General features: G+C 48.0%; 1 protein-coding gene across 4 annotated transcripts in view; it reads right to left on the bottom strand.

Annotated features, from left to right (window-relative positions):
* The window catches only part of LRP3 (LDL receptor related protein 3), a 267,988-nt gene extending 244,151 nt beyond the window's left edge, over positions 1-23,837 (bottom strand). For 2 of the 4 annotated variants that reach the window (XM_069639217.1, XM_069639227.1), the window contains exon 1: positions 23,349-23,713. In XM_069639217.1, the coding sequence (XP_069495318.1) occupies positions 23,349-23,572 (224 nt within the window). In that variant the 5' untranslated portion in view covers positions 23,573-23,713. Of the gene's footprint in view, positions 1-23,348 lie in introns of all 4 variants that reach the window. The other 2 variants (XM_069639236.1, XM_069639244.1) reach the window with 2 other exon arrangements.
* Between the last annotated feature and the right edge of the window lie 3,654 nt (positions 23,838-27,491).

Below are 27,491 nucleotides of genomic sequence, written 5' to 3'. Positions count from 1 at the left end.
ACAGGACAGATAGGGACCTTCAATTCCATTTGCTGCAACGCGCTCTGCCGGACCATACAACATCCAGAGATCCAGACTTCAAATTCATCAACCTCCAGAAAGCCAAACTAGAGACTTCAATCTATCCAGAACTAAGAGACCAGACCAGAGAGCGAGCAGTTCCAGAGACCAGACGCTGTGCCCAGAGAGAGACCAGAGCCCAGTCTAAAACCCTGACCAGATCCGTGATGAGGCCCATTTAATTCAAGAATATAGTGTGAGTACCCAGCAGAACTGTGTAGAACCAATCTCTTAGTTTAAATTCATCTAATTCAATCTATTTAACCTAAGTAGAACTGCCTGATAGCTCCAAATCTGTCACCTGTCATTCTAGCTGAAAAATCTGCACTTGGTCATTTTGAGCTTTTAAAATTTCAAATCTGAAAAACGACCTTCACTAAATCGCTCATATCTCCGCGACCGTTTGTGCTAGAGACTTGCAGTAACTTTCATTTGGAAGCTGAGATCCTAGGCTTTCCTAGGACCCCAAAACGATAGAGATAGTCCTTGTGGTTCCTCTGTAATAGCGCTCGGCGCATCCGCGAATTTTACCGCGATTTGCAAATTTCTTCACGTGTAAAAAGACAGCAGTTTTGCTTTTCCTTGCCAAAAACTTCGTTTACCTGCTAATTACTACTAAAGCATTGTTAAGGTGATCCTGAATTCATAGAGAGTAGCTATCACTCACCCTGAACCTCTGAAAGGGAATTAAAAGCATTTTAGCATATTTTTCAATTCATTGCCAGCACATATAAAGCATTTTGCCTGTGTTTTCAAAACTCCTATCTGTTTTCTGTAGTGTAAGCTTGCTGCGGTGAACTGAATTACAGTTGATTGCATTTCTGAGAACTGTGTGCTTCCTTCCATTTCCTTGCATTGCATCAAGGGGGGGAGGGGATTGCCAGAGAAAAGTGATTACATTGTTTTGTTGAAATCATAGTGAGTATTTTCTATACTGCATTTCATTCATTCAACATTCCATCCATTTGAACTCTATAAAGCATTCTCTATCACATTATTCTTCTTTTGTTCCTATTTACCAGTGTGCTATCTCATCCATTTCATGTCAACTCATTAGTGATTATAAAGAAGTGTGCTAGTGCCAGATTCTCCGTTGTTAATCATTATCATATCAGATTAAGTGTGATATTCAATTATTAATTTATTATAAAGTGTGATATATATATTTTAAATTATCAAATAAACCTTTTAACTTGCAAAACAGAACTACTTCTTGGCTCAGTGGGGTCAGGAGGGTTCCAAGAGAGGGGTGTTATATAGGGGTAGTCATCCAGAACGCATGAACTGGACATAAAGATATATCAATAAGGGTTTTCATTCAGTATTATAGACTAGGCGTTGACTTAGCTGTAGTGTTGAATTGAATCCTCTTACAACAGACACGACTGAACAGCAAGACACCAAGCAACTTGTCGTTAGAGGCGCCATGGACACTCACACATTCAATTGCACAAAGAATACTGGTATACAGTTCTATAGAGGACGGTGACATACATACTGTCTGCACGTTTATTACTTTGCCATTAGGCCTGCTACAGCACCGTGGTAATGAAAGAAGAAAGCAGAGTTTGTTTACACGCTTGCAGATGCGCAAATGTAAATAACCCCATGGTGTGGCAGGAGCACCCAAGAGACCTGACAGCCATAACGCACTAACCTATAGACTATTTAGAAGACGTGCATAGTAGAAGCCAGACCACGGCTCAATAAATCAGGCAGGCCGTGATCAGCCTGGAAACGGGACGCCCAAGACTCACAGACTCATGCATAGCAAGACTGTGGCAGCAGCAAAGCCACCACCAAGGTCGCAATGTCGCAACTGACATTCTTCACTCTGAACTTAAGTAACACCGGCTACAGGAGAAGCAAGCACTCCACGGTCTCCATGCACGTAACCAGGCTGAGTTGAGGGGCTGCCAAGATTACAGCCTGAGAAGAGCAACCTGTCCCCGCCATACAGACAATAGCTGTAACAATATTGCTACAGTTACGTTACCATACTGCGTTGGGAACCGGAGCATGCTCATTACGGCTATGGGCTACACACCGCCATGATGCTGACACATAGATACACCTTGCAGATACATAATACAAGACACTATTCACAGGTGTTCCACAGCTGGGAACAGAGGTAGTCCCAGGCTCAGGGGGCTACCGGCTCATCCAATCATAGCCAAGGACCCTCTGAGCGGACAGTGGTCACCAACCAATCATGGGGCTTACTCACTAACAACTTTTTAGTAAAAACTTGCTAAATGTACCACCTGACACTGCACAGGCCAATAACATAGCACCTCTATAGGTCTCCGCATGGGACCTACCACTCAACAGCCTTTCCCGAGTTAGGATAGGTTTTTGAGATGGTTCCCGAAGATGACGCCAATCAGGATTTCAGATGCTAACAAAACTGGCCTGCGAGCCAGGGTCCGTTGAGAGCTCTATGGATGTTCTTCCATGTATGTGATCTCTGTGCCAGGTTTGTCATAATAAACCGCAGTATTCCTTGCCTCTTGTGTGGACCCGGCGTTCTTGATTAGGAATAAAGGAAGGAGATAGGCCTTCCACGGACTCACTCCAGCGGGCCCCCAAAGTGGCTCGGCCGGACCTGGGGGTCCACCCCCTAACAAATCCTCCTCACCAAATTCATCTTTCACCACCATATACCGTTAATGTTGCGAGAGCACGCACAGGCCAGGCAGATCTTCAGGTGAGCACAGGGCATCCACCTTAATGCTCCAGTGTCATATTCTCGGTGGGGTTGCACCAACCCCTTCCTGCTCTTCTCGGTCAAGGGATTCCCTCCTCCACCCTGTGCTCCATCATGCTAGGGGCCGTACTGCACCCTCTAGGCTATCCTCTTCCGCCTGCCGGAGGGGCCGCTCTCAAACCCTCTCCGCCCAGGTCTTCCATGACCACAGGGGCTGTGCCATTGCCTCTGTGTACTATACTACTTTGCAGTGAGGTCGCTCCATACATTCCCCTTTCTCTGCCATCTACCGGAGATAGCGTCGTCCTCCTCCCTCTTCTGCAGACATTTCCCACCTCGGCTCCTCTGTACCGCTGCACCCCCCTTTGGTCCATCCCAATCCTAACATCACCCCTACTCCTTCCCCACTAGCACCCTCAGCCGCACCATCTGCTTGCGGCCTGCTGCCTAAGCCACTGCCATCCCCACATCTACTCCTGGTTGCCCTCCTCAGTATATCCCTTCTACTCTTCCTAACCCCTTTCTCCCATACCTCCCCCCTTCCTGCTGACGGGCTGCAAGCCACTACCGATGTGAGGGCCCTGCCCGAAGCCGCTCTGTGCTGTGGCCTCTCCTGCCCGTGTCCCTTAACATCTGTAACCTCTTATACTGCTCCTTCAAGTTGAGCTCTTGAAGCCCTACTAATAATGCTAAGAGCCTCCAGCAAACACTGAGCATCCACCAAACCCCCTGACATAGAATCCTGTCTTGCCATCCTGCCCTTAGAAAAACAACCACGCCGGCCCTCCCTCAGAAACCCCCCCCCCCCAAGATATGTCTTCTTACCAAGCACCCGGTATACTAAATATCCTTGCTCCAACCTTATGTCCTGTATATGTTTGCAACAGTACCCTCAAGCATTACTCCCAACCACCTATGTATCCTTTATCTAAACGGATACATAGCGAGGTTCCCCACTCCCCTTAAAAATGCCTAGCTGCTAGCCACCAGCCCTAGGTCACAAAGGAAACCAGCTATTGCTTTATATCCAGAACAGGACTGCGAGACTTGTCCTTGGCCTCAAGCCCAGGGATCGTATCTCCCCTGGACTGAAATCTCTGCACTGGCTCCCTGTGGCTGCGAGGATTAAGTTCAAAACCCTCTGCATCATCCCCAAGGCCTTCTGGGGCCTCAACACCTTCAACTCTCTCTTCCTAAATACCTTCCTTCTCAAGCTCTTCGCTCATCTGCCTCAAACTCCCAGGGTCAGTCGCTTCTCCAAGCAACGAGTTGGTGGTAGATCCCTTTCTTCGGCTGGGGCCTCCCTCTGGAACAGCCTCCCTGCCTCCCTTAAATTTGAGGAGAATCATCTTTGGTTCCAGAAGCACCTCAAAACCTTTGTTTGCTTCTGCTTTTTCTCCTCCTCTCCCTTGCTGACACTGTTATTGCACTGGTTGCCTGGCTGCCCTCTGATCCCGGGCACATGTCCCCTCCCCTGCCAGTCGAACCCCTGCAGTGCCCTCCTGTCAACCCTGCACTTGGGGACTGTTTCTGTATCCCTACAGTCCCACTACCAGCACTCGACACCTGATGTCTGCACTTACCACCTGCTGGCCGTACTTTTACTTATTGTTTTATTTTCTTATCCCATGTACTGCACTGTCCTGCTCCCCCCCCCGCACTCTCCTCCCTCACCTTCCCATGCATTTGAGCAATCTGAATTGTCTATAGGCGTGTTATAAATGCCATAGCATATCATATGTGTACACACACACCCACACTTTTTTCATTTAATAATTAGTACTTTTTTTCCTCCCTTTTGTTTTTTTTCTTTAACCCTAAAAGGTCACCAGTTTGTGCCTTGGCCGGAAAAAAAACCCACAAGGTACTCACAACACCTCATTAATATGTGCCACTTCCTGGATATATTCAAGTAAGAAACCCGTTTTATTCTCGTCTGCAACGGTAGGGTGAGATATGTACTGGTTCAACTACAAATATGACCTTTGTATTGACTAGTGGAGTGGGGCATTGTATTACTTTCTTTTTCGGATTTATGTCTATGAAATTGTGGTTTAAATATTTTTAAACTGAGCTCCGACTCGACAAAACATGATTACCTAAAGGCTTTCATCAAGTACGGGATTTATTTATTTTTCAAATGAAGTATTTTGATGATTTTCTTACATTCCGAAATATGTTTTTAAAAATATTAACATATTAGAACATGGCGTAAAAAAAACAAAAAAAAGTCATTGAACGGATCCGTTTGCTCATAGCATAAAAGGATCCGAGTAACCGGATTTGACAGGCGACACTCTGGGTTCTACCGCAGCTGTAGAAATGACGCATTTCTCATAAAGTGCCATTAAAACGGATTGATTTTGCAATCGTTGTTTACTGGGCGCCCTCGCGGCTCTGCCTCTCCACGGACGTGATTATTTCTCGCTGCTCTCCTCTGGGATGACGTCATGCAGCCGGAGCCTTGTGAGCCACAGAAGAGAACAGGCGGAAATGGACGGCAGGCATCTTCAAACGAAATGCGGCTGGCTTTATTCCAGGCTCTAATAGTTATCCCTTTAAAGTTGCGGCCAATAAATGAACTGGTTGCAAACAAGGGTCCCTGGGATGTTTTCTTCGGCGAACCCCGAAACAGACCGGGGGCCATTTGCCTTTGCTTCAGTAAACTAGGTCTGTTGGAAATACCCTACACTGGAAAATTAGCTCGAATGACAACATCGCTGGCTAATGTGTGCGGCTTTCCCAGAAGCATTTTTAAATAAAGTGTATACAGAAGCAATTAAAGAACTCACAGGCTTACCGTAGTCAAACACGGCCACCACTAAAACGGCCACAACTAAAAGCATCAGATACAGAGTAAACAAAGCGAAAAGTGGAACGTTTGCCTTTCCATTCCTGCAAATATTTCTGGCTGGAAGCAATCCAGGTACACAATGAACAGCACACAGCGTACAACCTCTACACCAGACGGCCACAGAGCACAGCAGGGGGAGGGGGGGTTCAGGGAGCAGCTTCAAGCAAATGGGGCCAGCCTGCTTCACAGCAGCAACCATCAAAAAACGCAAGGGTCCCCATTCTCCGTCACTTGCAAGCCTTGTCCTGCGCTTGCTTTTCCAGGCAATTTTGGAGGGTATTCTCCATGGTGCTGCGCCTCTACCCAGGGGTTGCAGAACTCTCCGCTCTTTAGTTTTGGCTATTAGGGGGCATAAGCCAAAACTATTGCATTTGTGTCGAGCTAGGGAGAAATTGCATATGAGGAGGGAGCTTATTTAAAGCAATGTTTTTCTAAGAAATTACTTTGAAAAAACGAATCTAGAGTATATATATATATATATATATATATTTGGAGGGTCTCACCCACCCAAACACCCCATTCCCTAAATTATTAGCCCAACCGCCAACCCCTCCACACCCCCTATATATTCAGAGTTTTTTCTAAGTTATTTTTTCGATGAAAATTATTTCGAAAAAAACCCACCTGCAAACCAACGCGATACCGAGGATATGAAGATTCCAAGTATTGTTTGGTTATTTACCCACCCATTGACTACCTACGGCCAGTTATTTTCCTGTGGCCATTCCCAAACAGTTCCTGCCCCTCTTTGCTCAAAAACACATCCTCTTATGATCTCTTTGAGCTACGTTTTATCAAGCGTTATGATCAGATTTTGAGCTTGAAGTGCCTACCAGTTTTTTTTTGGTAAAGCAGTCTTTCGGAAACATAGTGACTTAATTGGAGCTGTAAACCGCTACTGGTGTAATAAACACGTCTTAGCCTCTGCATTCAGCCACTCGATTTATAAGCACTATGCGTGTCCTTCAATGAAGTCCAGTTAAAAGCAAACATGCAAAGCCAACAGTTTTGGCTTGTGTATAAGTGTTAGGCTATTAGATGCCCAAGTACTCACCATTTTGCAGCTGCTACCATAAATGGTCAGGCAATACCACTATGATATGGCCTGGCAAATGCATTATCCATGCCTACTCAAAAGTCAAAACGTTTGGCATTGCCAGTGCTCGTTTTTCTTGCACTAGTTGAGTAGTACGGTAACCTTGTGTTTCGCACTCCATAGGCAGTGCAAAACGTGTGTGTGTGTGTGTGTGTGTGTGTGTGTGTGTGTGTGTGTGTGTGTGTGTGTGTGTGTGTGTGTGTGTGTGTGTGTGTGTGTGTGTGTGTGTGTGTGTGTGTGTGTGTGTGTGTGTGTGTGTGTGTGTGTGTGTGTGTGTGTGTGTGTGTGTGTGTGTGTGTGTGTGTGTGTGTGTGTGTGTGTGTGTGTGTGTGTGTGTGTGTGTGTGTGTGTGTGTGTGTGTGTGTGTGTGTGTGTGTGTGTGTGTGTGTGTGTGTGTGTGTGTGTGTGTGTGTGTGTACACACACACAATACCGTTGGTCAGACGGTGTACTGTTCAGATACACGAAGAGCGGTCTGCGTGCGTGCGGACCACTCTGGATGTATCCGAACAGGACACCGTCTGACAAACGGAATGGAAAATATATGCAGACTATGAATGAATGGGAAAAAGCAGGCATTTACCAAAGTATGGGGACTAGGACGGCATATCAGCAGAATTGCACGTTTGCCAACACTGCAGTACTATAGGTGGAGCCACAGAGCTTGGTTCACGGAAAAAGCGGGTGTAAGGAGACCCAACAATTTATCAAGCTACAGTCCGACTGAAAAGAGGAAGTATAGCCTTGAAAAAGACAAGTAGTGGAAACAGTGTTGGCTGTTTTTTCGAGGAATTAAAGTATTGTACAAAGACAACAAATCAAGTGTCAACACACTTCTAACTGCAACACTTGGTGCAATAGCACGTTGATCTAATAGCAATGATACACAGCAGCACATTTATAGCTGCAATTAAGCCATTAACTCTCAGCCTGCTTTGAATTAACTTTGGCAAACACTTGCAGCACAACTTTTGATTGTGCTGCTTGATAAAGCAAGTACAAAGAGATCCCAGAAGGATGCGTTTTGGGCAAAGGGCACTATAGTCGGTGGAAGTGACCATAGAAGTAGCATACCCATGGGCAGTCAATGGGTGGGTAAATAACCCAACGACATCCACAAGTTGTGTGTCCCTCCTCACATCCCATCTCCCGTCCAGTTGTACTCCAATGCAATAGTTATGCCTTATTGGTGGCAAATTGGCCTAATAGAGAAAAAGGTTTTGGTTTGCATCAACAGCCTCCCGATAGCAAAAACTAAAAAAAGGATATAAAACAGCAATTCCAGTATTGATTATTTATTTATGAATTTATAAAGCGCACTAAACCCATGGGCATGAAGGTGCTGGTTACAGACAATGGTTACGACAGACATGAGTATGGACTTGCAATATTCACACAGTAGACGGTGTAAGGGTGAAAAGCACGGTCTTGAGGCGTTTCCTGAAATTCCAGTGGGATTGTTGGACTCTCGCGGCGCAGGTAGGGCGTTCCAATTCTTGGCCACGATGACAGGGAAGCCGACTGCTCCGGATCCCTCTCCTGAAACCAGGGATGGACAGTTGGTTTGACTAAGGGGTGCGGGTAGGTCTGGGCACATGAGCATTGGTGCATTGAGAGAGATCTTGGGGCAGAGTTATGGAAGCATTTGTGAGTGATGGCTAGGGTCTTGAAGGTAATCCGCGCACGAATAGGTAGCCAGTGCGCGCGCTGAATTGCATTACTATTCAACTCGATGATGAAAATCAAGGGAGCAAGTGAAAAAAACAAACAGCAAAATCTGTGTCCACAGGAAATCGGGAGTCTCCTGATGTACAAGCTTTTGACGCAAGAGGTTGTTCTAATCCTTTTGCAGAATCAAGTGCTAAAAACCCCTCCAAACCATGCGAGTGTTGCAAAGGCGTAACTACGGGCACAGTGGCCAGATGTTGTGCAATAAGTATTCATTGTTCATAATACAGAATCCGCGTGGCAATAGACTACAAAATGTAATTTTCACACCGATTGGCTCATCTGCGATAAGGAGGTGCATTTTACACACAGATCCTCTCCCGAGTGCATGGTGGTGCCATGCAAACAAAATGGCCGTATTGCGCACAAAGTATGTTCTCAATATATGTGTGGGAAACCTAGCAGCTGCCAAATGGCCTCTTCCCTAAAACTCGTGTGGGTACTAAAAGCAGATGAAGTGCAGGGGAGCACACATGGGGGGCGGGGGGCTTCCTTATATATAGACAGCACTATACCTGCAGCTGAGCAGCGTTACCAGTTAGAGGAATGGCGGCGAGCATGGACTTACTGCACTACGACAGGAACGCGAGGAGCTCAACCACAGCAAAGCAGCACAGGGAGCTCGAAAACACCCCACACCAGAGGACGATCAGCTATGCAACGATGGCTGCTGGTTGCATTGACACACGCCGTACTGAACGTGCGTACACTCAAAACAGCAGCGTGAATGCGACATAGTAAAACAAAAAAGCTTAACTACACAAAGAAGCACCTGCCAGAGCAGAAGACACGGTGCACTGGATGAAGAAGCTCGTTCCACAGACAGAGGTGCTGTACTATACAAGGAGAACAACAGACCAGTAATGTACTGTACTATACAAGAGAACAAACGCACATTCACACTCACTCGACTAAGCATTTCTGGTAAATAACACAAGGCTAGACACTTTTATGCACATGACAGAGTCAACAATGCTGGGTTTCATGTAGCTTGTGCTTTTAGCCCAGATCAGTCTGGTTACCTTGACCCAACAGCTGCCAGGGGCTACTTTTGGCACCCCGGCCCAACTAGTGCCATTCAAACATATCTGCATGCCATTAACTATGTGGTCAACTGTATAACATAGCATTTGGACACATCTAGAAGACACCTGAAGATAAATGGGTCAAGTGCAGTGAATGCAAATGTATAGTTAACCACTCAAACGCAAGTTAGAGTTGTGGCCTGCTCAGTGCCCGCTGCCTACTGGTAGATTCTCAAGGGCCAGCAGCTGTTCTTCGCCCCAGGTCAGGGCATGCGAGGGTCATCACTGTAGCAGAGCACGTTGAGCTGCACAAACGTCCTTCTAAACACACACACACACACCAATAGTATGCGCCTGACAGAGGTGACGGAGGGAGCACTGCAGGTGGGCTACAGCTGCAGAGTACCCTAGTCACAGGAGTCTGCTAGTCGCAGGCAGCATGTGGTTTGCTGCAGGGAGTTAGTTGCAAGGCTCGCTGCAGCTAGGAGGCGTGAAGCTCGGAAGGGCGGCCTGCTGCATATACACATGGGAGGTACTCAACAACGAAGAGCAAGCTCCTCAAGACTACCCAAGCACAGGTTGGGAAAAACAATCCATTAGAATCGTGTTTTCACTCCGCTGAGACAGCTCTGCCACAGAAGAAGTTCCACTTATGTACATATCACACGGATGGGCACCCTCTAGACACATCACCTGGCGTAGTGTCTACACACGGCATAGGGAGGGTTTGCCGCAGCAGATTTCGTCGAATCAGATTTCATCGGAACTATTCCAACTAATTTTTCCGCAAATATATATGGGGGTGGGTTTAGGTGAATAAATGATGTAGTGGGATTATTGGGAGGGCTGCAGGGATCGCCCCCGCATATATTTGTTGCAAAATCTACCACAAAAAAAAACCTTTGACAAAAAAGAACCGCTGCACACTAGTAAGACTAATGATGAAGCATGCCCAGACAGCTGCAGATCGAAGAGTTTTCCCCCTCAGGATTTTGCCCATCATTGGATTATGGGGCACAAGATCACTCAGAGCTGTATTCTTTTTCACTCTTCTAATATAAATCCTGAGGAGCCGTACAAGTAACCAGGGATGTGGATTGCTTGCAACTGGTTGGAGCGTATGAAAACATTGCGACTCACTCAAAAACCAGACCTAGGCGAGTCCACCGTTCCCCCTAAGCTAGGTGCTCCATATACACTCTTAGAGGGCCAGCGGGGCTGGTTCCGTCCACAGTCACACACTGGCAGCACCAAACATTCCGTGTAGATCAGGAAATGCGTGGGCTCTTCTTTATCAACTTCAAGACCTGAATATTCTGGGGACTCGAAGAAAGCAAGCGAGATTGCGGGCGCGGGGCATACAGATCCATCATGACTAATTTACAAGCGATACAGAAGGGACACTGCAACATCCTCCGAAGCAGCAGGTCATGCCAGGTGTCTTGTATCTGGCACCCGCACTCGCACTGAGGGAAAGAGATTTAGTGGAGGGACACTTCTGGCAAATTCCCTGCCTCCCCTCCCCCAGTCCAGAGTATAACACGGCTACAGAATTACAAGCACTGGGAGGGGGTTGAGGAAGAGAAGATTTAACCAACTTGCGCTGATTAGCAACGGGCTGAGAGACCGTGCTCTTTTTCGACAGGTTCTCAGTTTCACAATACGTACCAGAAGCCAGCTAAGTACCGACCAAGAGAAGATATGCAGACATCTCAATGGGTTCGTGTTTTGGGCTGCAACCCGAGACGGTCCTCTGCCAGAAGCGTAGTTAAGTGTGGGACTCAACAAATGGGCACAGCGTTCCAACTTCTAGGATGAAGCTGCGAACCAGAGTAAGGAGCCGAGGGAGAATCAAAGTCTAACATCTTATGCTTTCGGCGGTTGGCACTGCAGCGAGGAGAAGCCATCTTGCAGAATGTGTTCATCCAGGATTGGTACGAGGACCCACCATATTAATTAAGAATGCATCCTAGGGATTTCAATATTGATAACATGAGCACCTTTCAGAGGCTTGCTTTCTATGTAGCTTGGCCACGTATGATTCCAAGACATTTACAGTAGGGTAGGGAGTTCGAAGTCCCTTTCCTGCCATGACAGATTTGGCAGGGTTCTCCAACCCAGAGGCTATTGTGGTCCTGCACCATTCGGAACTATTTTCCTTTTATTTTGCTATTTTCCTGCATTGTGATTGGTTCTCCCATTCCGCTTGGCACCATTAATCCAAGTATCCCATGTCAGTACTTTAGAGCATACTTGTCTTTGGTCTGGAAGACACATAACTATGGAGGCTTCCAATAGTCTTCGAACTCGGGATATGTTGGTCCCTATATACTTATGTTTATTAAATTCCTCTATCGGGACAGTCTATAATGTCTTTTTTATTCGGTTCCCATTGTACCAAGTTCAACATTTCATTTGCCCGTCGGAGGAAATCCTTGAAACAGTTCCATCAAAAAGCAAAGTGTAGGTAATCCTCTTTGTGCGGGTAGCTGGCCTTCAGAAATCAGGGGCCGATTCATCGCCCATTCCAATGCCACTGGTAAATTATCAGAGCTGATGAACAATGGCCTGTCCCGTTGCATCATTAAGGATGGTTTCAATTATTTGAAAACCCCCAAAAACACATACCATCAGCTCAGCTCCCCTAATTCAAGCCTTTTTTTCTGGATCAGCTCCAGTTAACTTGTCCACCATTTGCAACGTTTGCAGAACGCCAATACCCCACTACTCCTGCACCCCAGATGGACCGATTACATTATCCCGCCATTAGATAATGTCCATTTGCTTACTGTAGTGTTCAGGGCAGAATTTAAGGCCCTCTCCTTTCCGGATCAATATGTCCCTCATTATTGTCCAATCAGGGCTGTGCGATCTTCTCCCACCACCATGCTTCTGACCGTCGCCACTTTCAAGAGATGATGATCTGGAGAAGCCCGCCCCCCAATCTTCTGTGCAAGAGGCTCTACCGCTTGATCAGCTCCAATCGCACATTATCTTATGGCCACGGAAAACTACCTGATGTTAAGTTGAGCACTAGAGAATATCCCATCGAAGTCAAGATCCCCTGCCATCACAATAAGCATTGAAATCTGGTAGCGCCAAGTGGGCAGTTCTGGCACACAGTGCCCTCTAGAAACCTCCGATAACAAAAGGTTGCACTCCACCATTCCCTACGGAAAGCAGAGAGCTGTTTGGGGACTTTGAGGTTATGTGAGCGAGAGGGGACATGTATTAAATGCCTCCACATATTCAATTGCTTCTAGGCGAGTGTCTCCTAGGGCCTGAGGGCGTTCGAATGGTCATTTCTGAACATACAAAGGAGCGGCGCAACACAGAGGGAAGCATTCAGTACGTTACAGATGGGTTTTATGGTAGTGAGGCCCGTGCACAGTGGAAATCCAAATAACATACCATCCCATGCAGGCTTGAGATGTCTTGGAGAGACAAGGGAGGTTTAGTCATCGCCTGCCTGCCCATACGAAAGTCTTGTGGCCACGTTCATGGCTTGGAGTGGCCCTATTCACGTGACTGAAGTTTTGGAGCCTTGCAATTATTGCAACATCTGTAAACCAAGTTTAGTCATTTGAACAGGTTCCGATCCTGCATGAGGCAGCAGGGAAGAGAGGAGGTCACGTGGTCTTGCTTGTGTCAGCCAAATAGCAAACCAATGCGGGTTATTCCGATGTAGAAACAGGCTTCCACACAATGGAATTGGAGGGCAAGTCTACACCTGTCTCCGAGTACTGGACTATCGAGGGGGCAAGTCTAAACCTGCCTCCGAGTACTGGACTATCGAGGGGGCAAGTCTAAACCGGTCTCCGAGTACTGGACTATCGTGGGGGCAAGTCTAAACCTGTCTCCGAGTACTGGACTATCGTGGGGGCAAGTCTAAACCTGTCTCTAGTCTAAACCGGTCTTCGAGTACTGGACTATCGAGGGGAGAACGACTTTAATAGGCGTACCGATGATATTCGAACAAGTGTGTACAGAAATGTTTCCAGACACAAAAATGTCCTTTCAGCATCAAAATAGGGCAAGAACTATTTGAACACTAATCAAGCAAATACATCAAAGTGAGCTAGGATGGTGTATTTCTCACACACACACACGTGCATGTCGTGTCCATGGCTGCATGATGATTGCCTTGCGTACAGATCCACGCACATCACCACCTCAAAGAAAATGCCGGAATTGTGGGAGGATGGGTGCACACTCAGATGTACAACAGTGTGGGAACACGCAACATGTCCTGCCCCAAGGGGCTCGCGGCGTCAGAGCAGGGGGAGGTGAGGTGAGCAAACAGGGCGGCCCGTTGAACCTGGCCGCCGGGGAACATAGAAACTCAAGCACAGCTGTTTGTGCACCCAGGCAATTGAACACAGAAAGTAAGTGTGAGCTTGAGGATGCTGGTCTGTCGTAAACACACCAGCACTAAACAAAGTGAAGCATTGAGACAAACGGAATGGTGGCCTACGGAGTACATGCATGCACACTACTCACCACAGCAGTGCTGGTGGAGAACAATATTATTTAGCATTTATAATGCAATTTAGTTTCTGGCCTATGCATTGCTGCGCCTGATAGTAATCTGGTCAGCGGATAATGGCGCCTAACTGCAGGCCAAGCCCAAATGTGAGGTCCGAGCAACTAAGTGCATCCAGAATGGGCTTAGGAGCATTTACACTGGTCAGCCCACCGCAAGCATAACATGCGTGGTACTAATAACTTTATTTTGGTGGGGAAACGTCTTGGCAGGAGACGCTGTTCCACAAAAATGAGAAAAACAAGCATTGGCAAAGCCAACAGTTTGGGCTTTTGTGTAGGCATGGGAAAGCACTTGCCAGGCACAGATGTAGTGGTATTAACTGCCCACTGATAGTAGCAGGTGCAACATGGTGCAAGGGCCTGGGCATCTAAAAGCAGTGCCTGGTAAATGCCCAATACTTATACACAAGCCAAAACTGTTGACTTTGCCAATGCTCGTTTTTAACAAGACTTCAGTCAACGACACGCAGAGTGATTATGAACGGAGGGGCTGAATGTAGGCCTGATTTAGACATTTTTATTTTGTAGAAGGTTTACAGCACCAATTAAGTCATTAACTGTCAGAAGACATCTTTGAACAAACACTGGCAAGTACTTCAAGTGCAAAGTTTGATGTCAAGGCTTGATTAAATCGAGCTCAAAGAGTTCCCATAAGGAGATGTTTTTGGCGGAAAGAGGCAGGAACTGGGTGAGAAAGGCCATAGTAATTAGTATGGCAATGGGCAGTCAATGGGTGGCCACATATACAAAAAACACCTACAGGCTGTGTGCCATTCCTCCCAATTTGAACTCTAAAGCAATCGTTTTGGATTATAGTTGTCGGTGATACCCAATAGCCCAAACTAAAAAGGTCAATGTCAGTTAGATCTGAACAGTACATTTCACTGTCTTTCCCCCAATTTGGTTGCCTTGGGGACACTGCGCTCAAACTCTACAGACACTGCAGAGGTCCCTGCACCCGGGGATCGCAGAGGCACAGACGGAAGCCTCAAGGCCACGCTGCCTTGCGACCACTCGCCGGTAGCTTAGCAGCGCTGCGCACGTGCTGCAGATCCACGCATCTCCACAGCCTCCTTCCATAGAGCAGGCCGGCTTGGGTTGCTGGCATTGCTGGCGCTTCTGCACTTAATCGGATGGCCGGCTGCCATGGACTCTGTCCCGCAGACATTCTTACATCATGCAGAAGCTCCAGCCCCTCAAGCCCCTGAGGAGACAACATCAGACCCCAGGGCGCTCTCTGCACAGGGTAACAGGGATTGCTCAGACAGACGGCGCATGTGCAAGCTGAGCGTTTAGGCAGGGCTCTAGGCCTCCGTGTGCACACGATCATACTTGCAGAGATACAGTAGGGCTAGTGGAAATGTGGTGACCTTTGCTGCACAATACATCAAAAGCCTTGACTAACGGAGGCGTTGATTATCTTTCTGCAAAGCAACACACGGGTTGCCCTGCATTTCCCTACAGCAAACTAAGAAATATGTGCCCCCCTAGAACAAACTTAAACTACATACATCAGGGTTTGGATAGCTTTTTAATTTGAGGTTTCATTTGAAGATCAATCTGACGTCATATGGCTTCTCATTGTGGGTTACCTGAACCTTCCTGCACGCACCAGCACACCCAACGCATGTCCAATGCACAAAAGGAGACGTGTTCTAGCATTAGTGATTATAGAGCCAGTCAACAGTGGGAATGTACTAACCATAACTTGACACAGGAGCCCAGACCGCAGGCAAGTGTGCATAAAATGGAAAAGTATACATAGGCAAATGTCACCGACACAGTCAACATTGCTATGGGCTCATAGATTTCAAACAACTTTCACATCCTACTGCCCTGTTCCCTCTGTCTCCGCATTGCCACTACATTTAGATTACAGCCCAACCTAGCATGGACCCTTCATAGAAAAACACCCTTCTGTCTCCGCATTGCCACTACATTTAGATTACAGCCCAACCTAGCATGGACCCTTCATAGAAAAACACCCTTCTGTCTCCACATTGCTATTACATCCCAACCTAGCATGGACCCTTCATAGAAAAACACCCTTCTGTCTCCACATTGCCATTACATCCCAACCTAGCATGGACCTTTCATAGAAAAACACCCTTCTGTCTCCACATTGCTATTACATCCCAACCTAGCATGGACCCTTCATAGAAAAACACCCTTCTGTCTCCACATTGCCATTACATCCCAACCTAGCATGGACCTTTCATAGAAAAACACCCTTCTGTCTCCGCATTGCCATTACATTTATATTACAACCCAACCTAGCATGGACCCTTCATAGAAAAACACCCTTCTGTCTCCACATTGCTATTACATCCCAACCTAGCATGGACCCTTCATAGAAAAACACCCTTCTGTCTCCACATTGCTATTACATCCCAACCTAGCATGGACCTTTCATAGAAAAACACCCTTCTGTCTCCACATTGCTATTACATCCCAACCTAGCATGGACCCTTCATAGAAAAACACCCTTCTGTCTCCACATTGCTATTACATCCCAACCTAGCATGGACCCTTCATAGAAAAACACCCTTCTGTCTCCACATTGCTATTACATCCCAACCTAGCATGGACCTTTCATAGAAAAAACACCCTTCTGTCTCCACATTGCTATTACATCCCAACCTAGCATGGACCCTTCATAGAAAAACACCCTTCTGTCTCCGCATTGCCATTACATTTATATTACAACCCAACCTAGCATGGACCCTTCATAGAAAAACACCCTTCTGACTCCACATTGCTATTACATCCCAACCTAGCATGGACCCTTCATAGAAAAACACCCTTCTGTCTCCACATTGCTATTACATCCCAACCTAGCATGGACCCTTCATAGAAAAACACCCTTCTGTCTCCACATTGCTATTACATCCCAACCTAGCAAGGACCCTTCATAGAAAAACACCCTTCTGTCTCCACATTGCTATTACATCCCAACCTAGCATGGACCTTTCATAGAAAAACACCCTTCTGTCTCCACATTGCTATTACATCCCAACCTAGCATGGACCCTTCATAGAAAAACACCCTTCTGTCTCCACATTGCTATTACATCCCAACCTAGCATGGACCCTTCATAGAAAAACACCCATCCCAACCTAGCATGGACCTTTCATAGAAAAACACCCTTCTGTCTCCACATTGATATTACATTTATATTACAACCCAACCTAGCATGGACCCTTCATAGAAAAACACCCTTCTGTCTCCACATTGCTATTACATCCCAACCTAGCATGGACCCTTCATAGAAAAACACCCTTCTGTCTCCACATTGCTATTACATCCTAACCTAGCATGGACCTTTCATAGAAAAACACCCTTCTGTCTCCACATTGCTATTACATCCTAACCTAGCATGGACCTTTCATAGAAAAACACCCTTCTGTCTCCACATTGCTATTACATCCCAACCTAGCATGGACCCTTCATAGAAAAAACACCCTTCTGTCTCCGCATTGCCATTCCATTTATATTACAACCCAACCTAGCATGGACCTTTCATAGAAAAACACCCTTCTGTCTCCACATTGCTATTACATCCCAACCTAGCATGGACCTTTCATAGAAAAACACCCTTCTGTCTCCGCATTGCCATTACATTTATATTACAGCCCAACCTAGCATGGACCTTTCATAGAAAAACACCCTTCTGTCTCCGCATTGCTATTACATCCCAACCTAGCATGGACCTTTCATAGAAAAACACCACACTGGAACTGGCAGTTAAGAAGGGAGGAAGTGCGCTACAACTCATGCGTGACTTGCAATCGAGTTACAATTAGAAGTTCATAGATGACCCATTGGCACCGACGCTGTGTGGTAGCAGTGAGTGGGAGCGAGGCACCTCCATTTTTTTGATTCGTCACAGTACTATTGTTTTAAAAATAAATCATTCAAGAATGGCTTCTTTTTCAAATAAAATTAAACAAATTTGGAACTCATTCATGAAACCTGCCCTGTGGCAGGTCTGCACAGCGTTTGTTCATTTCCGACTCGTCCGTTATGTCAGGCCATGTGGCATTACTTCCTCGGTCCTAGGCAGGGGCTTGAATGCACATGCAGCCTGAAAAGGCATTGGCACTGCCTTCATGGTATCACCGGCGGGCTGCAAAAAGAAACATCTAGTTTCCGTTTGCAGGCCCCACTGAGGCAGCTCGACTATTTGTAATAACATGTGCAGTTATGCACCAACCCAGTAGCACAGCGATGTCCTCTGCACTTACATGTGCAGACGTGACATTTTGCACTTGTTGGATTGTGCAAATGTGAGTACCAAATACTTTAGCATCAGTGCAAAGTCCCACTACTATTTATTTCACTCCGACCACTCATCATTGCAACGGTTTTCAAAATCTATTAACTAACCCACAAAGCGCAAAATCCCCAGACATCCTGTATCGGTCACAACCTTTTTCGTTCTCTAGACATGAATCAGTGTCATGACACCGGCGCGGTTTAAACGGTCCGGTTATTGGATATGCTTTAATTTCAAAACATGTAAAATCTGCAGAAAGAACCCAAGAGATAAACAATCGTAGCAGTGGATTGACAGCAGCAAGTCAATGTATTCTATGAAAGACCTGACAGTATGTGTGATAAAGACTTTTCATGGGTATATATCTGTTTATAAGGTACAAACGGATAAGCATGCTTTGACACAGTGTTTATGCAGCTGGCTGGAAAGGTACCAGTAGTAAAAGTTGCACCCCAAGACCTCACAAACGCTCATCAGGTTATGTGCCCACAAAGGATTCTGGGTAGAAGCGTCGCTTTGGTGAATTGGAAGGCCTCTGCAGCACAAACATGTTCACACCAAACATATAGTACATATACCTTAGGAACTGTATAGCAAACTGGAAGGCCTTTTACAAAAAAATAGGAGGGTTGATCCAATGAGTCCAGCCTCACAATGACAATCGATAATAACGAGGAGAGGCCAGGTCATGTCGTTTGCTAGGGATACGGCATGCACACGAGCGAATACGCACGAGGAGAAATGCATGGCGCGTTACAGCAAAATGAAATGCCCCTAGGCCCTTCTACAGTGAGGAAAAACGGGTACAAGTGCAACAAAGCGCACAATCTCCATTTCTTCCTCAGATGCAGGTGATTTGCCTTGGGACAGCTGTAGTCATGTTTCAAAGTTTCAGCTGAACAGAGGTGGGGGCGTAGTGTTTTATCCAACTGCTTAGTTACACGCATGAGCTTGCCTGTGGATGCACTAGAGGGTTTAAGACTAGGCATAAATCGGGAACCCAGGGGAGGCCGTGATTGAGGGGGGAAGCGATCAGGAACCAGGATAGCCCACAAGATACAGATCTGCATGCATACAGCTTGGTGATTTCAAGATGGGAGACTGAGACTTGGCTTTCGGCGTTAAGAGCTATGGAGCTTCCGTGGATGGGTCTCTGGTCAGAGGTTCAGAAACTATTGCTTAAGCCTTTTCTCTGGCGCCCGTTACATCATACGCCCTGGTCGGGAAATTCTAATGCAACAGAGGCGACGTGTCTGAGGGCAATATTGCCATTCCTAGCTTTTAGTCTGGGGAGCAAATGAAAAGCTGAGCTATTAGCGCAAACCTATACGGCAAGCATTCAGCAACTGCTGCATAGCACTGCAAACTCATGAGTTGTGGCCTACGACAGCGAGGTGCAAATATCACTTATGTGATGTCAAAAGGCATTTCCCCATGAATAAGGGGCACGAGGAATAGCTCCATTTTTAAACAGCAGGCAAGCATGAAGTGGCTTTAAATAAATCCGTGTATACACTTTTTGGAAGTGATGTATGTAATAAGCTGAATGGTCTTCAGCTTACTGGAGGGGGATATAGAGTGGGATGGGGTGAGAGAATAAAAGCTATGTATTATTCTTGTTCTGCCTGTGATATAACATAAAAACGTGAATACAAAAAATGCTGGCTTTGCCAAGGCTAATGTTCAACAGGACTTCAGTGAAGGGCATGCAGAACGCTTATAAATCAAGTGGCTGAAGGCAGGAAACACCAGTAGTGTGTTTATAACTCCAGTGAAGTCACTTACTCTCAGAAGACCGCTTTGAACAAACCCTGGCAGGCACTTTGAATGCAAAGCCTGATAGTATGACCCAGGCCCCTGGCCGCATGAAATGCGGGACGATAGAGGTCTGGGAGTTTAGGCGCGGGGTGGGGGAAAACGGCGCAAAAGCGTAGGGAGGGGCGTCCGAACGGCGGCGCCACAAGAAACAAAAGCCCAGGAAAGGGCAGGAAACAGCACCTGGGAAGGTGCGAAATATAACAGCAAGGGGTCAGGGGGGTAACCCGGCCGCCCCCAAGAAGGAACAAAAGGCCGGGGGTGTATAAGTAAGCCAGGAAAAGGAGAGGCGGCACAAACCAGGTAAGAGCTCACCTCTCTCGGGTAGGCTCTTAGTGCCTGGATAAGGGGAAGGAAAAACGTTTGCCACCCAACCCACCCTACAATAATAACGGAAGAAGAGGGGTGCAGGCAGGAGCCGGTACGCCGAGTACTCTCTCGGTACACGGTCCAAGAAAAGAAGGAGCAGGCAGAAGAGGGAACGCCAAGTACTCTTTCGGTACACGGTCCAAGACATGTCGTAGGCGGCATGTGCCCAGGAACGAAGGCCCAGGGGTAACAAGGACTCAGGAGGAGCCATGGGAAACTTCGGGACTGGACACAAGGTGCCCAAAAGCATATGGCAGTGTATTTATTTTGTTGAGTTGTATTTTCTGTAAGAAAATAAAATGCCTACGGCCTACAACTTTTCCATACACATAACTTGTCTGTGATTTATTACTTAGGTAGGGATCTGGTAAGAGAAGCAAAGCGAGACCACAATACTCAGCCTACGGCTTGACTGAAGTGAAATCAAAGTGTTCCCACGAGGAGCTGTTTTGGACGGGCAAAGGCAGGAATGGGTGGGAATGGCCACAGCGATTAGCATGGCCATCAGCAGGCAAGGGGTGGGCACAAACAAAAAATACCTACAGACCCTGTGTCCCTCCAAACAAGTCATCTCCCTAGGCCCCTCCACATACGCGATTCCTCCCTTGCTAAACCCCAATGCAATCGTCAGGGCAGGTCAGGTCAAGTCCCGGTGCAGAGGAGGCTGAAAGTAAGTGGAGAGTTTCATTTTACTTTCCGAAAAATTGGTCAGAGTAGAGTGGAGTTGCAGACACCGAACACAGGCTAGTATCGACGGAATTAACCCATGATTGAATCTGACTGCCCGCAGAATGCAGCCATACCCAATTATCTACCTCGGAAAAAGGGCTGAGCCCTGCCACTGCAGAGTCACACAGTGGCGTGGACTAGGGGGTGAGGAAGAGCGTGGGCCCCACCATCTTTAGGAATATAACAGACACTTAAGTTACATGGGGCTTGCCGCAAAACCACACATGCACATTGGTGGCGTTGATACAAACATCACTAGGGAGTATGCAAAGGGGCGGGGGGCCCTGGCCCAAGTCCCCCCGTGCAGTGAGCAGCAGCCAGGGGCCCTGCAGCATACAGAAACATCACATTGGGATGAGTTGCTGTGACGTGCACTCCAGTCAGCTGAAAGGTGTGCACATTGCAGCAAACGTGAGCGGCAGTATGACATTTCCACCACAATGCCCCCTGCCAGAAGCCTTCCTCGTGTAACGTGCACCTAGTGAACCCTGCACATTAGAAGATGCCAAAAGGTTCACCTGAAGAGTAGGGGTTTGGCTATATCGGGTATGCTGCAGACGTGGAGCACCCCCTCATCTACAGTCCAACTGGATTGCTATATGGGTCTGTGGCCTATCGTTTTATGCGCGCCAAAATGCTCCACATTTCGATTTTACAGTGCTTTCGATGTTCTTGTATCGAGCTAGAATGGGTGTTCTCAAATGTGTATGCGCAGTGCTTCCTGCCAGATTCCGCCTGCTTCTAGGTGCTATTACTCCCAAACGTAAAGATACTCAATGCATTTTCCTTGGAAGGATAAAAAGGACTGATTCAGCCCTACCGAGATTTGACTATGAAAGTGCAAACCAGCACATGTCAGAGTTTAGCCGTTAACTCGCTGAGCACAAATATATACTTTTTGATCAATTGTGCAGTAAAAAGAAAAAAAAATATTTTTTTAAAAAAAGGAGACATTTATTATGCAATCTACCCAGCACCCCCTCTGGTCTCCTTTCCATGCCAGTCTTATTCTAATGCACCTAGGCTCCTTGCGTCCCCACCATACCCCCATGGTCGGAATATCCCATGCTACATGATGTAATCCCTCCCCCCCCGCCTCGCGCTCCCCATACCTCATGCATTACCCTCAGCGCAGCGACATCTACAGGGAAAAGTATTCTATATGAAGCGCTATTTAAGTAACAGATACTGTAAACGCTTAAAGGTTAGCACCAATAATTCCTAGAAAAGGCTCAGAATATGGTCATAGTCTGGCATTGGTGTCGATGTACGTGTGACTGGGACGACTCTTACTCAACTTCAGAAAGCCCACATCAAAATCATGGCCAGGCGATGGGCTGCTTTCTTGAGATGTGTACTGCTGTTTATACTGGCATAAGAGAATAGACGGGAGCGCATAGCTTTGTGGGCCATTATACACGATTTCAGAAAATGTAGCGCCCCCGGCGTGTGCGTGCGTGTCCTCCTAAATATCATTCCTGGAGACACAGCCTGGTTTCACACAGACGCTTGCCTCGCTATGCTAGCACACTGAATACATCATAGGGTGAGCAAGTTCAGAGACACCACTGCTCAGGGCAATTAACTAAAACGGCTGGCACTGTACATGTATGCAGCCACTTGGCGTATAGTTAAAATCCCAGGGTAAAAGGACAGGCTCCTGTGCACACATTCACATACTCAGTTCTCCAAAGTAAATAAGGCTGAAGGGGTTACATGGGGGTGGGGGGATAAACAGACGCATACCTAGCAGCGTGTGAACACACCCAAACAAAAGTAACCAGTGGACGGTAAACTTCGAAAGGGCCACACTGTACAGATGCAGGGATTCGCCGTGCACAGGGGGTGGGAGAAGGCGACATTGTGCACACGCAGTCAGGATTGCAAAGGAGGCCGAGTTGCAGAACATGGCTACTGAATGCGCGCATAGGTATTCACCAAAGCACGGGGGTGGGGTGTGGGGGTGCATTTTCCTTGCCCCTAAGGAGCTTTCATACATAAACGCAGGGCCTTTAGGCAGCAGAAGAGGTCCAGCTGCATGCAGGGTGACCCAATTGTACACACACACAGGTATTCACTGAAGCAGGGCAGGGAACCGCAGGACGGCGTCTTTCGCTCGCCCTGCACGCAGACACATGTACTCACCGCAGCAGAGCAGGGCGAGCGGCAGCAGTCGGCACAGGGGGAGGGTCTCCATGCTGCGGGCTCTCCAGTCTGCCGGCTGGCACGGGGGACGGGCGGAGGGACATGAACAGTTCTATGGTCCGGCGCCGGGTGTGCAGCGTGCGGCGGCGGCTGCTGGCGGCGGCAGGGTACACACGGAGCACGCCGCTGCAGCGGGCTGCGCACGGTCCCCGCCAAGGAAGCATGGGCTGCAGCAGCGCGGGGCAGCGCTCCAGCCCCGGAGTCGCCTCTGCTGCTGCTGCCGCACGGCCTCGGGCTGGCTGGCTTGCTTGCTGCCCGCAGGGGCTAGAGGTGCGCCCGCATCTGCCATGCGGCTGCCCGCAGAGGAGGGGACAAAGCCCGCAGCCCGCGCTCCAGAGGCGGCAGGGTCCCCAGCTTCAGTTCCAAGGCGTCTTCCCAGCTCCCCCGTCACCTCCTATTCCCTTTGTGTTCCGCGGCTTCTCTCCCACTGCCTTACCTATGTCCTCCCCCCTCTCTCTCCCAATCCCACCTCCGCTTTTGTGTTACCTCCCCTCTCCCGTTCTTTGCCTCGCCTCTCTACCTGGCTTTTTACTTCTTCCACCCCCGATGCCGCTGTTGTACGTTTTACTTAATGCACCCTTTACCCCCCACCCCTTCTTGCTTTTCCTGTCTATCCTCTCTTGCCCGCTGCCTGCACCTTATTTCACCCCCTTCCTGCAGCCCTCCTCAGCGGCGAGTCTCCCCGCCTCCCCCAGAGGTTTTCCCCCCCACCCTTGCACAGGTTGGGGGCGCGGCGCTGGAGCAGTCATGTGGCCACCTCTGGGCAGCGCAGGAGCTGTTGTCAAAACAAGCACAACGGCTTGTCAAAACAAACCCGAAAGAAGCTCAATCCAGTAAAACAAACCCAAAACATATTTAACCCAAACAACGATGTAAAAAGGATGCTAAAGTGATTATTTATGTGAAATGTGTGTTTTAGTGCAACATGTATTGTTCACGTTCCCGTATCTGTCTATGGAATAAGATAAACAAGTGTGGCATTGATATGGGACTTTTTAATATTACATACCTCTCAACTCACCCTTTTTGGCGGGTGTCACCCGCCACACAAAGTCACCCGCCACACTCCTTATCTGTCCATTCTCTTCAATGGACTCTCAACCGCCTAAAACAAAATTATGTGTTTTCACCCGCCTTTCTGACTTGAGAGGTTGACCAGGCTTTACCAAGCTTCCAGCTTCACCAAGGGATCTAATCTGCCCTGTGCTCTTTTCAACGGCTGTCATTTGTGTGCCTGCAGCCTCTGCGCTCAGCCTGTTTCTTTCTTCTGGTCTGAAAGCCCATGGTGCAGCCCCGCACGGCGCCAAGGCATAACAGGGCGAAGGGGACAAGGACCCCCCCACCCGCCCCTCAAAAGCGAGGCGCAGGCAGGAAATGGGGCCATAAATATAAACCCTATAAGTAGAGCCCATGCAGGGGGAACGGCCTGTTTGCATGCCCGCTCCCCCTGCAGCAAGTCAGCGTTGTCCCACCCAACTGAGGCCAGTCCAACTTCTACATTTGTGGCATAACAAGGCAGCAGTTTTATTATCACACATTTCACACTGTCACTGCAAACCAGAAAATAGCATATTCAATACATTATTACAACCTCAGACAATCGGCAACACCGTATTATTTAAACGTTCGGCGGTGCACATCGGCGGTGGAGGTCAGGAGGGGCCCAGGGTGCACACCATTGACCACTAGGGCTGCAGGCTTAGTGTGGCACGTGCCATTGGAAATCAACGAAAACTTTTGGAGCAAGGTCTTCATAGACATATTCACTCTGCTTGAGCTAGAGTAGATGGGGCTGGACATAGTAAAGGAGGCCAAGAAAGAGGACGACAGGGGGGATAGCAGGAAGAGAGTGAGGACGGAAAGGAAAATCATGAATTGGCTATATGCCTTCAGGATGTACACCTCCATCATGGTGGAGAAGTTTCCAGGGGATGCTGCTGCTCTCATTACATATGAGCAGCACATCCATGAGGCTCAGGAGGAGTATGAGGCTGATGCCTGGCTCGAGTACGATGAGGGGTTCAGGTTGAAGATGCAGATGTTTCCATTCATGAACTTGGATGATGAGGATGTGTCAGGGTACATCCATAAGATGATAGTTAGCAACGGGCGAAAGGTCTTGCCAGTGGGGCGCAGCAGCACCCAGGGGAGAGGAAATACCACAGCTGGAGGGGCAGGTCCTACCAGGGTAACGATAGAGGAAGGCGGCCCTTTCAGGCGGGGGTAGTGCCTGGTCCAAGGGCAGCAGATCAGGAAGGGACACCACCTGCTGGAAGTTTGAAAAAGGGAACTGCACATGTGGTGCAAACTGCAAGTTCAGACACGCATGCAGCAAATGCAGCAGAGGCCACACGGCTGCCCAGGTGCGAAAATAAGGAGCAATAGGTCCCCAAGAAAAGGGAGCAGGCTAAGCAGAAGGGATGGGGTACCCAGCGCGGGGGCAATTGCCCCAACCCCTATCAAGCTTGAGACACTGTGGCCGCTGCTGAATTCCTATCATGACAGGGTAGCCACTGCAGCACTTTTGGGGGATTTCTCAAAGGGTTTCAGGATACCTAGCATCAACGTGCACAGCGGAGTGGACCCAAAAAACCTGAAGTCAGCATCTGTGAAACCGGAGATAGTGGAGTTAAATTTTAGTAAGGAAATAAAGCTAAGGAGGATTGATGGGCCATTCACAGAGCCCCTGTACAAAGAATCTGTAATGTCTGCACTATGGGTGGTCCACAAAAGAAGAGGGGCAATTCAGGTTGATACACGATCTCTCCTACCCAAAGGGGGCATCTGTGAACAGTGGGCCTGATCCGGACCAGTGTTCAGTGGATTAAACCTCCTTTGACGAGGTACTAGACCTGGTGAAGGAGGCATGAAGAGGGGCTCTGCTGGCAAAAGCGGATATTGAGTCAGCGTTCAGGCTGTTGCCAGTCTGCCCGGATAGCTTCAGGTTGCTGGGGCTCCAGTTCCAGGACAAGCTTTATTTCGACAAGTGCATGTCAATGGGCTGCGCTGTCTCTTGCCACTATTTCGAGCTATTCAGCACTTTCTTCGAGTGGGCAGTTAGAAGAAGGTGCGCAGGGGCAAGAGTGGCGCACTACCTGGATGACTTCCTATTTGTAGGAAGGAGAGGCAAGGAAGGTTGTGGGGTTGCGCTAAGGGATTTCGAGCAACTGACTGAGAAATTGGGTATCACACTAGCCGGAGAGAAAACTATTAGGCCAACCATGAATCTGACTTCCCTGGATATTGAGATCAACACCATCAAGGGACTCTGCAGGTTAACAGCATCGGAAGTAGAACGGTTCAGGGAGGCTGTCTGAGAATTGGGAAAAAAAGAGAAGGACACCCTAGTGTAGTTGCAGATGCTGATGGGGCAGCTCAACTTTGCAGGCAGGGTGATCCCAGCGGGCAAGGTTTTTGCAAGAAGACTGGCACTTAAGACAATAGGGCTGGTGCAGGCTCACCACTATGTGCGACTGTGGACGGTGGTGAAGAGAGACCTCCCTTAAATATTACAACAGGGTGTTGTGTCAGTATGGAGGAAGCCATGGCGGACCAGCCAAGAAATGGAGTTGTTCACAGGTGCCTCAGGTGGCGTGGGCTTTGGAGCATTTTTGGTGGAGAGTTGGTGTGCAAGAGCAGGACCAGGGGCATGGATTAAGGAAGGGTTGACAGGGAACATACCATTCCTGGAGCAGTTCCCCATTGCAGTCAGCTTCCACATATGGCAGGAGAGGTTGGTCAATAAGAAGACCACATTGTGGTGTGACAACCAGGCAGTGGTGCAGGTAGTGAATAGCAGCACAGCTAGCTGCACATTAGTGCTTGCCCTGCTAAGGTTTTTAACACTGACATGGCTGAGACTGAACACAGAGGTGAGGGCGAGGCATATCGCGGGCGTGCATAACAGCATAACTGACACTTTGTCTCGTTTACAGTGGCAGAGATTCAGGCAGCTCACGCCAGGTGCCGAAGAGGAGATGTCAGTGGCAATGGAGTGGCTCTGGGGTATAGCGAGGAGGTTCTAAGGACAATTGTGGACGATTTGGTGGCCTGTGGGAGCCTATGACAATGATTTCAATAAAA

This window comes from Ambystoma mexicanum, chromosome 1q (assembly GCF_040938575.1).
Source record: "Ambystoma mexicanum isolate Mex_15411 chromosome 1q, UKY_AmexF1_1, whole genome shotgun sequence".
Classification (NCBI taxonomy): domain Eukaryota; kingdom Metazoa; phylum Chordata; class Amphibia; order Caudata; family Ambystomatidae; genus Ambystoma; species Ambystoma mexicanum.
Note: the sequence above shows the minus strand (reverse complement) of the source record. Positions and strands in the feature narration are given on the sequence as shown.